We start from the raw sequence: 16223 nt of genomic DNA, 5'->3' as shown, positions 1-16223 counted from the left end.
CGCATTTGTACATCGTTTCTCAAAACATTTTCTCTCCATTTAAACCCCCGACATTAGGTCCTCATTTTTCCCCTCCCTCCCCGCTCCCCCCTCCCCTGTGCTTGCTTTTCATGAGTTTTCTTTGACTACTTTAGCTACCAGGCATTGCTTAGAGAGGAGAGGTACTAGACTCCGGAGAGGACAGAGGCTATAGCAGGCCATTTTCTTAGCAGACAGAATGAGCACAGACCCCAACTGAGTGACTATTAATAAAATCTTAACTTTTTCAGGAGGGCTCCTGGGGCTTAGAGTTACCCTAAACTTCTACATACCAAAATTAAATAGGAACACAATTTAATCTATGCAGACCTACAAGATATTTTTAGTTCATTAATCAACTCCAGAGTTTATAAATTAGCTAAGGTAAACCACAAAATATGGAAGATTCTATGACCTCATTATGTATTTTTATACTATTTAGGAGCACATAGCTATATAAATAGAAAGAGCCCGGGGGCATAGTGGTTACATGTTGATCTGCGATCCACATGGTTGGCAGTTTGAAACCATCAGCAGATCTGAAGGAGAAAGACTGGACTTTCTCCTCCCGTAAACAGTTTTCCCTGTAAGTACTATTTATTAAGAGGCTAATCAGTTTACCAAGATTCTGTTGTGTTTTATCATGTCGTGTAGTTTCCTCTTGCTAAGTTTAACTTTTTTTCAGAACCCCCTGGTTAGTCATTAGTTTTATTTACAGACGGATTGTGAGTGCCTTCTTTTTCTTGTCAAAACTCACAAGATGGTCTGACTTCGGGCTTGTGGTCAGAATAAAGATCAGACGCCCCAAGTGCTATGCCTGCAACTGTTCTCCTGGGGCCAGGCTAGGTAATGTGGAGCTTCTTTGTGGCAGAGTGGTGTCAAGTCTCCTTTGGGCTTTGATGTGAGCCAGCACTGGGTGGAGTTTCTTCTCTCCTGCAGATTTGCTCATGCAGGGCACTGTGCACTAGGGAGTTTGTCTCCAGCTTTCCCTCACCTTTTATTTAGCCTGAACCCAGTTAGAGATGAGAGTTCTTAATATATAAAATAGCAGTCATATATGTCCACATGGATGGGCTGTATGAAGTTTGTTCATTGTTAAACGAAGCGATGACATGGACTCAAGTAGTTTCCAGGTAATCAACCTCTGGGATCACTGAACCATACCACTCTCATTTTACAGATTCGGAAACCCAGCTGTGGAAGGGGATTCACTCAAGGCCACAGGGACAGTCATAGTAAATCAGTGCGTCAGTGACACAGGGGGACTTCTGGAGCCTGCTATTTTCTCCGGCCTCTAATAATGCCTACAAAGGGTTATACTTAAATTGACTTTCGTTTTTAACATATAGATAGAATAGTATAAACCGTCAATGAGATTTTTTTTAAGTCAGCATTTCTCATTCACAAGGGCAGATTTTCCCATCTTCCTAAATAGCTGTATTTGAAAATACCACTGTTAAATTCTTTTGTTCACAAATTATATAATGGAAATTTAAAGGAATAGCTGAATAGTAAGTGATCTTAAATAACTGTAAGCGTGGGGTGAAATTCACACATAAATTTATGAAAATCAATTCTGGAACACTTGCAAAACCAGTTTCACAAATTATTCTCTTAAGTTATTCCTAAGAGTAGAGAATTTACTATCCTGTACATGTTTTAGAACCTAATAGCCATACAATTGGATAATCTTTTTAGTTTACTGAAAATTGGGACTTTCAAAAAAAAAAGAAAAAATTGGGACTTTCTGGCTTTTACTCCTAGCATAGCACGAACCATAGCCTTTATAGGACAATTTTCCACAAGTAGAATTTTGTGTGTGTGTATGTGTATGCATGTTTTAATCATACTGCTACTTATGTGTGGTGGCAAGTAAAGAATAGCCAAACTGTGTTGAGATGCAGATGCTGGGTGTTGGCTGGACATTCATAGCCAAGTGACTTCCCACTCTCCAGCACGTAACATCTGCAAACCAGTATTTGTGCCTTCCTTTTTTTTGGTATATGTGCCTTTTAAATGGTCCCAATACAGGAGGTTTCGAAAAAAAAGTGAGAAAGTTCCATTATTCTTTCATTTAATTTCCCCCCCACAAACTTTTGAAGCCCATGGTATAGTAATTATGGTCAAAACCATTAATATTAAATCTTTGAATAGTGTTTTGCTTTACATATGTAATTTTCCATGTGCTTTACCTTCTTAGGCTGAATTTATGCTACTGTTCATATTAATCAACTAGGAAATGGTTTAGAAGAATGTGGGGGAAAGTGAGGGATTATAATGCATAAAAAGCTGCCCTTTGAGAATCTGCACTCAGATAAATGAGGCTTAAAATGTTTTGGTGATTTATTTGTTTCTGTTTTTCCCAAATTAGGAAGAAATTTTAGTAGAATTGTATTGAGTAGAATACTTACATATTCTGGGGAAAAGATAAACTTACCGAGCTTTTATTGAATGTTATGGATGGGACAAATGCCCTTTCTTAATTCCTTTTGATCATGAAACATAATTAAACATACTTTTTAAAAAAAATCATTTTATTGGGGGGCTTGTACAACTCTTATCACAATCCATACGTAACATCCGTTGTGTCAAGCACTTTTGTACATTTGTTGCCATCATCATTTTCAAAACATTTTCCTTCTACTTGAGCCCTTGGTATCAGCTCCTCATTTCCCCCCTCCCTCTGTGCCCTCCTCCCTCCCTCACCCTTGATAATTCATAAATTATTATTATCTTATCATGTCTTACACTGTCCAACGTCTCCCATCACCCACTTTTCTGTTGTCCATTCCCTGGAGGCGGGGGTTATATGTAGATCCTTGTGATCGGTTCCCCCTATCTACCCCACATTCCTCCACCGTCCCAGTATGGCCACTCTCACCACTGGTCCTGAAGGGACCATCTGTCCTGGATTCCTTGTGTTTCCATTTCCTATCTGTACCAGTGTACATCCTCCGGTCTAGCCAGATTTGTAAGGTAGAATTGGGATCATGATAGTGGGGCCCAGGAAGCATTAAAGAACTAGAGGAAAGTTGTATGTTTCATCGGTGCTATACTGCACCCTGACTGGCCCATCTCCTCCCTGCGACCCTTCTGTAAGGGGATGTCCAGTTGCCTACAGGTGGGCTTTGGGTCTCAACTCCGCACTCCCCCTCATTCACAATGATATATTTTCTTCTGGTGATGCCTGACACTTGATCCTATCGACACCTTGTGATTGATCACACAGACTGGTGTACTTCTTCCATGTGGGTTTTGTTGCTTCTCAGTTAGATGGCTACTTGTTTATCTTCAAGCCTTTAATACCCCAAATGCTAGATCTTTTGATAGCCCTTTGAGAAGGACTTTCTTCACATTTGCTTATGCACCCATTTGTCTTCAGTGAGTGTTGGGAGGGTGAGCATCATGGAATGCCAGTTTAATAGAACAAAGTGTTCTTGCATTGAGGGAGTACTTGAGTAGAGGCCCAATGTCTATCTGCTACCTTAATACGAAACCTATAAATATATGCTTATAGATCTATTTCCCCCATTCTCATATATAATATATTTATGTATGTACATGCCTTTATTTAGACCTCTATAAATACCCTTTGCCTCCTAGTTCTTTCCTCTATTTCCTTTTACTTTCCTCTTATGCCACTATCACGCTCAGCCTTCATTTAGGTTTCAGTAATTCCTCTCAGTTACATTGCCCTTGATCAAGCCCTACCAGGCCTCCTACACCCTCCTCGCCATCGATTTTGGATCACTTGTTGTTCCCTTGTCCCTGGGTTTGTTAACACCTACTTCCTTTCCCCCTCAACCATGGGTCCTGTTGTTTTCTCCTCCAGCTTGCTATCTTGCCTGTCTTGTCTATATAGACCTGCAGAGGTAATAATATGCACAAAAAACAAGACAGAGCAAAACAAAACAATGCCAAAAAGAAGAACAGCCTGTGAATAGTTCAAGGTCTGATGATGGACCTTTAGGAGTGTTTCCTGGTCTAATCTGATGGGGTGCCATGCCCAGGCCCCAAAGTCTATTTTTGGTATCCCCTTTGGACGTCCTTGTTCTGCTCCCCTTGCTGTTCCTTGTTCTGCTCCCCTTGCTGTTCGCATACTTTATTTTTTTGGCCATAACCTATCTCAGAGGTTATTTTGTAAAAGTTATAGAGATTCTGGGGAAAGGGAAAATATTTTCCTTAATTAGCAGAATTTTCTTTTTCCCTTTGAAAACATTTTCCCTGGAAGGGTTTGTGTTGACAGTAATACTGTTAAATGAAAACGTGGAACATAGAATTGGGCTTCCCAAATTATTTATTTAAAAAAAGAAGAACAGGACTTCCCATCCACATTTGTGTATTCTGAATAGATTATAAATATCACTGAGCAGTAATGGTTTCTATAGGAATTTTTATTTTAAACATTTTTTCCCAAAAAAAAAACTATTCAAATAAGGCATACAAACAAGATCAGTTCCTAAGTTTTTTAAGTTGAATCTGTAGGTAACTTGATACAGGTGTATATGATTCTTAATTTAGCATCAGCCCAATATCTGCCTTAGTATATATGTACACAGGTGTACACACACATACACACATATATAAAATGTTTCAATGCATACAAAGAACTCAGGAAACACTTAGAAAGCACGGTGTTTTCAGGTGCTCAATGAAGTATGTCCTGTTAGTATAAGGAGCTATTGTATTTAACCCAGATTTTTAATCAACTGGGATTTATGGCAGTCCATTCTTAAGCACAGATGTGTGTATTCACCCAGAGACTGCCTGTATTTATAAGTTGTAACTTAGCATCTTGACTCATCTGACTTCAAAAGAGGGATGAGAATCAAGATGAGCATAAAGCTTTCCAGTTTTTCACCATTTCTGATACCCGTTGTCTTCTTCATACCACTTTCTACTTCTCTGTTGAATTCAGTAATTTGTTGCAATGACCACATAGAACGGACAGACCACACTCACATTATATGACTTAATTAGGGAAGCAACAGGCTATAACTTGGGATCAGGATCAACTTGGAAGTAACAGAATACAATTCAGATGACAGGACACAGTTTGTCAGTTAGGACAGCTTCCAACCATGCTAGCGCTCAGCTTTTTCTTGACTGTGCCTGCAGAGGCTCAGTGCCTTCTACTGCCAGGCTTCTCTTGGCTTCTGCCCACATTGGGCAAGTGTTAAAGTTCCTTAGCCCTGCTGACACGTATAGAGGCCCGCTCTGTCAGTAAGCTCCCTGTGCAAAGGCTCTTCATGGGCTGGCAAGTCGGTCCACTGCAGCCATTTTGCATTCCCTTGGTTCTCCCCATTCTTATGCTGACTCTATTTCTCTGTCCCTGGGCGCTGCTGTGGCCCCACCCTTTATTGTCATTTCATGCTGTTTCCACTGCTAATTTTCTCCATTGTCTAGGAGTGTCTCAGCACAGGAACTCTGGTTTCAAAAGACATGCTCTATTCAGGTTCGTCTTGACTGTTATAAGCCCTCTCAACCTATGTAGGATTGATTGGCCCTGATATTCATTTTCAAGCAAGACATGGTCCTCTCAGCCAGACCATGAACTGACCAGTCCCCATGTTAGACCACAGTCAATTTTGATTTGGTTAGTACTACAACTATTTCCCACAAGGTCCATCTAATCCTATAGGGTAGTTTTACATAACCTTTTATGCATATTAGACTAACTAATCCCTTGCCCAACAGTGGCTCAGCCAATCATTTTTACAGAATTATAAACCCAAGGCAAGGAAGGTTATATTTGGGAGATGCCTATTGCAATGTACAGTTAAAATTATATTAGCCCTTGTATAAGAGTCAATTTTTATTAAAATGAGTAGCAACAGCTATTTATGCTTGAAGCAAAAACTTTATTCTCTTTAAAATATTTAGGAGCCCATTAACAATAGTATAGGAAATTAAACATCACATTTGTTTTAAGAAAAGGGTCTGCTTCCAACCCTTTGAACATGATTTCCCATCAGTGGGAATCATCTAGAACAGTGGTTCTAGATGGTTCTCAACCTTCCCGATGCCATGACCTCATGCCAGTTCCTCATGTTGTGGTGACCCCCAACCATAAAATTATTTTCCTTGTGACTTCATAACTGTAATTTTGCTACCGTTATGAATCATAATGTAAAAACATCTGATAGGCAAGATATATTTTCCATTGTAACAAATTGAACGTAATTAAAACTGATTAATCACGAAAACAATATGTAATTATATGGTGAAATACTTATTTCTAATAAATGAAATTTTGCCTTGAAGCATGATGTAGCATTGGTAACAGGCTTCGCGCTGGGTACTCATATGTGGGCGGATCTGCATGTGGGCGGACCTGACAATGGAGAAGGATAGAGGAGCCATGTCTTGGTTCCTAATACCATCCGAAATATGTGTTTTCTGATGATTAGGTGACCCCTGTGAAAGGGTTGTTCGACCCCCAAGGGGGTTGAGAACCGCTGATCTAGAATGTGAAAAGATTAACATTAAAAAGTCTAGATCAGGATTTAAGGTAGCCCTTTCAAATAAGAAGCCTGATGGGAAAAAAACACTAGGCTCATAGCCATAGGCTCAAATTCATTATTAAACAGTTTGAAGATTTTATTTAATAGTCTATATGAATTGAATACGTAATATAATTTCACATTCAGGTATTTTTCTCTTTAAATTATGTAGCATAAAGAATCTGCAATGTTTTCACCAAGTCCCATATGTAAGGACAAGCTCTTCCATAACAGTTCATGCACCGGACAGACAAATTTTTTTTCTCTAGACACTTGCATAAAAGAACTAGGATTTGCTCCTGGAAAGGAGCTGTTCAGCCACCCTGGCTGTTTTCTTTCTGTCTTTATTGAAAATCCCCTCTGGACATAGCTTCTATAAACTAAGTTTACAATCTATGCTAGTCTGGTTTAGTATCCCAACTCTAATGTCTTGTTTTATCACTCATATTTTTACCACATTGAAACATATAAAAAAAACCTTTTAGGTACTATATTTAGAAATTGAGGATGGAATGACTTCTGATTTTTCATTGCTCTAGAAGGATTTACTTTATGCCTGTTTTGTAATTGTGGTAGTGTGGTCATAGGGAAACAAAAAAGGAAAAGGATTATAAAAGTTCTGTGACTTTTGTATTTGTAACACAGAAGAACAATGTAAGTTGGAGGACAGGGGTCTGTGTGTTCAGCTGTTGGAGAAAGGTTGACAAAAAAGAATGAGAGCAGAGAGCTGGATTATCTTTACAGAATACCAGTTTCTTAACTTTTAATCTGAAGTTAATAGTCAAAGCTGAAAAAGAATCGCCTAGAAAACACAGAAATAATTTTATTTTTAAAATGAGCTATAAAAAACCCCAAAAATAAAAAATAAAATGAGCTACAGAGCTTTCAATTAAATCGAATGCCTACAGTATTTAAAGTACAATCACTCACTGCCTTCAAGTCAGTGCTGACTCATAGTGACCCTATAGGTCAGACATCATAGAACGGCCCAAATGAGTGTCTAAGACTGTAACTCTATGGGAGTTGAAAGCCTGGTCTTTCTCCTATGGAGCTGACTGGATGTTTCAAACTGCTGAGCTTGAGGTTAGCAGCCCAATACATAACCACTACAACACCAGGGCTCCCTGTAAAGCACAGTAGAAAACAAAAAAGATGTGCAGAGCATAATCCTGTCTTGAATCTTAGCAAAATTTTATTTAAGAACTTGAGCAGGGACTGGGGGGTTGGATATATAACACCCCACCCAGGGGGACGAATGGAAATGTGGGTGAAGGGAGACAATGGACAGTGTAAGATATGAAATAATAATCATAATATATAATTGATCAAGGATTCACAAAGTTGGGAGGCTGAGGAAGAGAGAGGCAAAAAGAGGAGCTGATACCAAGGGCTTAAGTAGAAAGAAAATGTTTTAGAAATGATGGCAACATATGTACAAGTGTGCTTAATAGAATTGAATTATGGCTTGTTATAAGATCTGCAACAGCCCCCCAATAAAATGATTAATAAAAAGGAAAAGAATTTGAGCTGCAAAGAAAGTGAAAAGACTGTCACTGTCAGTCGGGATTCTTCACTTGCAAGCAGTGCTAAAAGATTGACTAAATTAGACAAGCAAAAGATTTATTGAAAGGTCATTCACTTAAGATCAAGAAAAAAAAACAACCAGGGGACTGAACAGCTACCACAGGTGGACCTTCTTTCAGGGTGTCCTGTCCCAACCATTTCCTTGCAGTGTCTTCTGATCAGCCCACCTCTAGTCCTGTGCCTAACCCTTTGTAGGTAGGGCCTGGTGTGAAAGAAGGAATAAGGAAGGAAGGGAGAATAAATTTCTAGGCAGAAGTATTAGTCATTTTACTAGACAACGTAAGAATTGTTTAACTTACATTTTCCAAGTCAAGAATTCAGTTCATCGGTATAATTATCTATCCTGTAAGAGTGTCTTCGAGTCTCTGTGAGATAGACTCCTTGAAGGCAGCGATTGTGCACATCTTCCCTTGCTTCCTCTTGTACATGTCAGTTTCTATGTGGGAGAAAGATAAGGCTGGCTGTTCCCATAAAGATCTACTGTCTTGGAAACCTTAAATTGACTTAATGGCAGTGGGTTTGGTTTTTGTTGGGGTTATTGTGCTTTGCAAGGACCCTTAATGGTGCTGTGGGTTCACACCCAGCAGCCCCTCCGCAGGAGAAAGATACCTATAGAGATTTCCAGTCTTGGAAACCCTACATAGGGTTGAGATGTCTCGAAATAGACTTGGTGGTAGTGGGTTTGGGTTTGGGGGTTTAAAATTGATAGGCGATCAATTTATTGAAAGCTCTGTACCTCATTTTACAACATTTCTTCCCTGTATTTTCTAAGCTACCCACTTACACCTGTGCCGAGAATAGATTATAACTTCAGATTATGTTTAAGAATTAAGTATTCTGTAAAGATGTTGAAGTATATGACCTCAGAGAAAGATCATCTCCTTTAGCTGATTCAGGGAAAATGTCTTTTTTTCCCCTGTCAACAGGGTTAGGTGTTATAGTTTAGTTCTCAGGGCTAAACCCAAGTGATTTTTGAGGAATCAGCATTTACTTTAATAGATAAGGCCCATGCCAATTGTCTTTGATCAAGAAAGGTGACATCATTTACCTTTGAGTAGTGCAACTTTCTTAATAGGAATGTAATCTGATCTGACCTATCTTTGTGTAGTCTTTAAAAAATTATTCTGGAGTTCAGAAACAAGCAACCAAATCAATGTGAAGTGGTGGGGATATAGTAGAGACCCAAAACCTACCTGTAAGATAATTGGACAGCCCCTCTCAGAAGGGCCACAGAGAAGGGATGATAAATCCAGGGTATGGTATGGCACTGATGAACCACATAGCTATCCTCTAGTTTAGTGATTCTCAACCTGCCTAGTGCCGGGACCCTTTAAATACAGTTCCTCATGTTGAGTGACCCCCCAGCCATAAAGTTATTTTTGTTGCTACTTCATAACTGTAATTTTGCTACTGTTATGAATCGGGCAACCCCTGTGAAAGGGTCGTTTGTCCCCAAAGGGGTCGTCACCCACAGGCTGAGAACTGCTTTAGTTCTTTAATATTTCCTCCCTTTATTATGTTTGTGTTTTTTTTAACCTCAATCATGTTAGATTAGCATAGGCTCATTTGTATATTTAAGATCGTTTGGTACATGAAAGTCAAGATAGATAACTCTTCAGAAGAATAGCAGGAGTAAATGGTTCCCTGAGGGTACTGGAAGAGAGGGGGAGGAAGGGGGGCCTCATGCGGACTGGGAAGTTAGTAGCATCGATGACTGTATAATCCCACTCAATAGGAACAAACAACAGAATTGTACGTGAATGGATATATTGGATTGTGTAAGATAGGGCCCCCCAAAAAAAACTAATATAGGGAGGGAAAAAAAAGAATTAAGGGTTCCTGGGGGAGGTGGTGGGAGAGTGATGGGAGTAAAGGGAAGCTGACATCAAGAAGTTCAAGGAAAAATAAAAGGTTTTGAAACTGATTGTGGTAGCAATTGTACAATACTGCTTGATATGATTGAAATATAGAATGTTATAATATCTGTAAGAGCTCCCAATAAAATGATTTTTTAAAATTATTTTGGGACAATTATTTGGAAAGGATTATATAAGGAATAAAAAACTCAAACTCTTGGCCATCAAGTCATTTCCAACTCAACACAGCGACCCTATAGCTCTGGTGGCGTGGTGGGTTATGTATTGGGCTGCTAGATTCAAGGTCAGCAGTTTGAAACCACCAGCTACTTCTCAGGAGAAAGATGAAACTTTGTTTCCATCAAGAGTTATACTCTTGGAAGTCCTGGGTCAGTTCTACCCTGTCACAGGGTCATAAATGGTCCAAATTGACTCGATGGCAATTTTTTGTTTTGTTTTTATTTTTAAATAATTGAAAAAGTATGGGAATTGACATAAAAATATCTTGATTAAGTCTTTGGATGTCTGTTGACTATTTCTTTTTGCACTTCATTTTCATAATTTATGAAAAGGGCAAAATGGCACGTGCTCTGCTTACATCCCAGAGATGATACATCCTTTCTAGATCTTAATTTTATCATTGTGAAGGGAGGAAACATCTTACAGCTTTAACATTTTATGTTTTGGGTTTTTTTGTTTGTAAAACAGTCAATGAGTTTCTAAGAATTGTTTTCTCTTTGCAGTGCTTCTCACGACCCAACTTTTCTCCTATGTAAACAGGCGTTTGCGGTGCAGAATGGCTGACCTCAGTCTTGTAGATGCACTCACGGAACCAACTCCAGAAATTGAGGGAGAGATAAAGCGGGACTTTATCGCCACCCTGGAGGCAGAGGCCTTTGATGATGTTGTGGGAGAAACTGTTGGAAAAACAGACTATATTCCTCTCCTGGATGTTGATGAAAACATTGGGAACTCAGATTTGAAGAAGAAACCATGCTCAGATACTAGCCCAGTTGAAGGTAAGTGTTTCAAGCCTCACTGTATAGATACCAGTTTTGCTCTGTTCAGAAACTAGATTAGGGATTATTCTTTAGACTATATTCTTGGGAAACTTGAGGAAACTGGGTTGACTATAAAAATTTAATTGTGTTCATTAAATTTCAAGTCTCATCACTCTATGTAAGTATGTTTTTAAAACTGTAGATTATTTTATAACTAAAAGTTTATTCTAAATCTTGAAGTTATTTTAATAAAGAGAAAATAATTTAATATAAAAGACACACAGGAATAGGTTCTTATAATGTATTGACAGTTCAGTTTGATTTTTCTAGACCAGTGGTTCTCAACCTTCTTAATGCCATGACCCTTTAATACAGTTTTCATGTTGTGGTGAACGCCCCCTCCAACCATAAAATTATTTTTGTTGTTATTTCATAACTAATTTTGCTACTGTTATGAATCAGGCAACCCCTGTGAAAGGGTCGTTCGATCCCCAAAGGGGTTGTGACCCACAGGTTGAGAACTACTGTTCTAGACCTTTTATGTATAGCTATATACAAATATATAGCTTTTTATTTAAAAAAATATATTGTAAATATTTTGCCATTTATTCCTTTCAGTTAATAATGTGTCTAGAGAGCTATCTTATTACACTTGATCTTAGCCAAAAGGCCGAGAAGTGATAGAGAGCTATCTTAAATAATCCCAGCTGCATCAGTGTCCTGAATTACTTTTTAGTATTCTGTGGATATAATATAATATTGTCATTATGCTCAATTTTAACCTATGTCTGCAGTGATCTACTATCCAGTGCACTCTGTCTGAAGACAAGACTGTAATTCATACCATTCTCTAAACCGGGTGCTCAGAATTTAAGCTCTAATACAGTTCCCTCCTCTGCTCTTAGATTCTATTATTTACAATCCCTGGATCACATGGGCTGGTGTGCTTCTGTGTAGACATAGCTGTCACCTCACTTAGATGGCTGTTTGTTTTTTTTTGTTGTTTGTTTTTTTGGCTGTTTGTTTTAAGATCTCACACATACTTCTTTCTGATAGCCAGGTACCATCTGATTTTTTCGCCACACTTTACCATAGGGTCCATATCTTCAGGGAACACTTCATGAGGGCAAGTATTGAGCTGGGTCAACATGGCAAGAGGTAATTGTTCTTAGATTATGGCTTATGACTAAGCGGGAGCTCAAAATCCATTTGTATATCTAAAGTATATATACCTGTTCCACTTTAGAGGCAGCATTATCAGCTTGTTTAAAAATAGTTTAAGTAACCTCTTTGTGGCATTTGATAATTTTAATAATAGTATCATTTATCTACCTAGTGGTGTAGATTTTAAAGGAAATTATACCTATATAGGAAAGGTTTTAGACCAAAATATATAGGATGTTAAGTGGCCAATCTTTTAATTTGTATTTCTTTACTAGTGAGATTGAGCTTCTTTTCCTATTTTTATTGGCCTATTACATTTCTTCTATGAATTGTATTTTAGCCTTTGTTCACTTTTTGATTGGGTTGTTTGTCTTTTCTGCTTAATGCTTGTTATAGATTAATAGGATTATCATACTGTCATATTATCATACATAAAATTTTGTGTTTATTTTTAATGCAAATTAGATATATTCTCCTAGTCGACCACTTGTCTTTCATATGACTTAGTTTGTGATGTCTTTCATTATACTGAAATTATTGACTGTAAATTACGCACTAAGATATACTCCAAGACACTGAAGCGAGGGAGTAGTTTATATTAGAAATATAATATAGAAATCCTCTGTTGAAAAACTCTGAAAATCTGTAAAACTTTATGGGTTGCAAGCTTATTATTCAGAGGTTTACACTTTTGAGGAAATTGCTAAACTTTTCTATGATGCCCCCTCCACCCCCACATTTTATACTTCCACCAAAGGGTGCCAGTTTCTTCAGAACTGCACCAACACTGTTGTTTTCCTTTTAAATTTGTTATTGTTATTGAGAATATACATAGCAAAGCTTATACTGGTTCAACATTTTTACAATTACTAGTTGATTACGTTTATTACATTCTTTAATGTAATGTAATAAATTAGTTTATTACATTCTTTAAGGTGTGTAACCATTGTCAGGGCAATAATTTCAGGGATTCAAGCACTCCCCATGACTCCAGAAAGTCTAGAATTCATGACCATTTGAAATTCTGTTCTCCATGCCCCTCCTTTGATTAGAATTCTTTAGAATCTTTGGACAAAATGCTCAGTAAAGGTAGTTGGGTATTATCCACTTTGGAGGTAGTTGTTTATAGAGGCAATTAGCTATTCATTCCATATCCTCCTCTTATTCCTCTCTTCCTTTGTTGCTCCAGGAGAATAGAGACTAATTGATGTGCCTTGATTGCTTACAAGCTTTCAAGATCCCAGGTACTATGCAACACGCTACAGAAACATCAAACACGTTAGTAGGCCAATTAACTGGGATGTCCCATGAAATCCTAACCCTAAACTCCAAATCAAGGAACCAAATCTGATGAGGTTTTTGGTAGTACATAAGCAGCCTCAGCTGTACTCATTTTATTAACTTTTTTTTTGTGAGAGGAGTAATTGTTATAACTATGTTGCTCAACTTCTGCCAAGTAACTTTTTACAGGTGTATATTTTATTGACAGGAATTACAATAGTCTGCTGTGAAATGCTACACTTAATCAGTGAGATATTTTCATCACTGTTAGCACTCCTTTTATCCCCTCATCTTGTCCCTGCTAACTTCTAATAAACTCTGCCCTTCATACATTTTTGTTATCTTTTATGATTGATTTATTTCACTCAGCACAGTATACAAAGAGGTACCCCCAAAACCCGGAATTGTGCTGGGCAAAGTGGAGCTTTCATAGTATGCATTTTTCCTGCTAGGTGAGCATTGAGCAACTCATTCTGAGTTAGTGCACCCAGTGGTGTTGCCTGGGAAGGTTCTCTCTGGTCACAGTGAATTTTCTTGTAAAAGTAGGTTTGTTCTAACCTCGTTTTATGTGATGGCTGGTTTAAGAGAATAGCGTGTGGTTGTGAAATTTTGTTTCCTGCTTAGCAAAAATGCTGCAGAAACCATTGTGATGTTGAACATAACTTACAAGGACAGCTCTATGGGAAAAACTCAAGTGTACAAGTGGTTTTCTCATTTCAAAAAAAGTGAAATGTCCATTGATAGTAAACCTCGTTCTGGATGTCCATCAACTTCCTGAATGAATGAAAATGTCTACTTGAAAATGTTGACTTTGGTAGTACATTTGGCTTTTTCCACTAGGTCAGACTGTTAATCAAGCTTTCTATTTAGAGGTTCTGAAAAGATTACAATACTGGGGGGGGTGGGGAGAGAAGAAGGTCTGATTTGTGGCAGACTGGCTTTGCCACCACGGCAATGCACCTGCTCATGCAGCCACCTCAGTGTGCCAGTTTTGGGCAAAAAACAGCATGCCTCTCTTGCCACACACACCTTACTCACCTGACCTTGCTCCATGGAACTTCTTTTTATTTCTGCAAATACAGAGGGACATGAAAGGCATTTGACAACAAGGGAGGTGCTATCAGCCATCCAAACAGATGAGTTTGAAAAATGTTTCCAAGAATGGAATCATTGAGTTGACAAATGTATTAAGTGTAATGGAGAGTACTTTGAAGGTTATAAGATTGTTTTGTAAAAAAGTTTAAATAACTGGCTTTGAAAAAAATCCAGGGTTTTTTTTTGGTGGGGGGGGGAGGTACTCCCTTGTATTCCAGCTCCTTCTAGATCAGCGGTTCTCAACCTGTGGGTCGTGTCCCCTTTGGGGGTCGAACAACCCTTTCACAGTGGTCACCCGATTCATAGCAGTAGCAAAATGAGTGATGAAGTAGCAATGAAAATAATTTTATGGTTGGGGGTCACCACAACATGAGGAACCATTAAAGGGTCACGGCATTAGGAAGGTTGAGAACCACTCTACAAGAAGCAGAAAAAAAAAATTTCTCTTACTGGCTAAATAGTATTCCATTGTGTGTCTGTAGTTTTTCCTTTCAAAAAAATCATTCTAACAGCCATGAGATTGTATCTCAATACAGATTTAATTTGCCTCTTCTTAATGGCTCATAATGTTGAGCATTTTTTATATACTCATTGGCCATTTGGATATCCTTTTTGGTGAAATTTTTACTGGAGTAGAAAGCCTCATCTCTCTTCCTCAGAGAGGCTGGTGGTCTTGAACTGCAGAGCAGCCCAAGACTTAACCAGTACTCCACCGGGGACCTAGGGGCAGATTCTTTTTCTCTCAGCCCTGGAACAAGGTCTTTGTCTCTGCATCGCTTCAGCTTCTGCTTTCTATGTCTTATTGATCACATCATCTCCAGGTTCTGCTGGCTTGTTTAATCTTCTTATATTTCAAAAAGCATACTAAAAAAAAAGTTTACTCTACATTAATCCTGCCTATTGCTGCCTATAAACTCGATGCTAACTCATAGCAACCCTATAGGACAGGGTAGAACTGCCCCTGTGGATATCTGAGACTGTAACTCTTTATGGGAGTAGCAAGCACCGTCCTCTCACGGAGCTGCTGGTGGCTTTGAAATGTGGACCTTGTGGACTGACGTAACCACCACCACCAGGACTCCAGTTATCTATAGCAACAACCTATTCCCAAATGGGATTAGAACCATCAGCATAGAGGTTAAAATACAGGTGTTGGTTTTGTTATTGTTGTTGCTTTTTGGTAATAATTCAGTCCAATCAGGCACTCTGAATCAGAACCAGCTTGATGGCAGCCCACAACAGCTGTGTGGTTTAATGTGTAATGATGTCGTCTTCCTGTAGTTCGTTACTTAATGTAGTCATCCTCCATTTTCACGTGGTGCTGGTTTTCGTGTAACAATTTGGTCATTAGAACCTAACCATGTTGGTGTGCAGTTTTAGGGTTAGATTTGCGTATACACCCACAGGTGTGTATGTGTAAAAAAGTCTTTCAACATGTGCAGATTCTCATTCCCTGTTTCTTTGTTAAAGACTTAATATGGCTTCTTATAGTCTGTCTCCTGTAGTATGTTTGCATACTCATGGTGTTCAATATGTTTCTTCTGTTTTATATATTTCCTATTAATTGTCTGCTAGATCCAGAGGGTTTAGAATTGGTTTTGTTTATTTGAAATACTAGGAGTAAATAGGTGTTGATGTGATTTTTCACCAAAAGACACTTAATGCTTGGTGGTCGTGTGTGTGTGTGTGTGTGTGTGTGTGTGTGTGTGTGTGTGTGTGTG

The 16223-nt window shown here is 38.5% G+C and overlaps 1 protein-coding gene across 1 annotated transcript in view; it reads left to right on the top strand.

Annotated features, from left to right (window-relative positions):
- Positions 1-16223, top strand: part of MAP4 (microtubule associated protein 4) — a 140787-nt gene that overhangs the window by 2286 nt on the left and 122278 nt on the right. Inside the window, exon 2 of the mRNA XM_045297704.1 lies at positions 10742-10980. Within this exon, the coding sequence (XP_045153639.1) occupies positions 10742-10980 (239 nt within the window). The remainder of the gene's footprint in view (positions 1-10741; positions 10981-16223) is intronic.

The sequence above is a fragment of the Echinops telfairi genome, unplaced genomic scaffold (genome assembly GCF_000313985.2).
Source record: "Echinops telfairi isolate 266 unplaced genomic scaffold, ASM31398v2 ScPeMD7_7420;HRSCAF=8458, whole genome shotgun sequence".
NCBI classification, from domain to species: Eukaryota; Metazoa; Chordata; class Mammalia; order Afrosoricida; family Tenrecidae; genus Echinops; species Echinops telfairi.
Note: the sequence above shows the minus strand (reverse complement) of the source record. Positions and strands in the feature narration are given on the sequence as shown.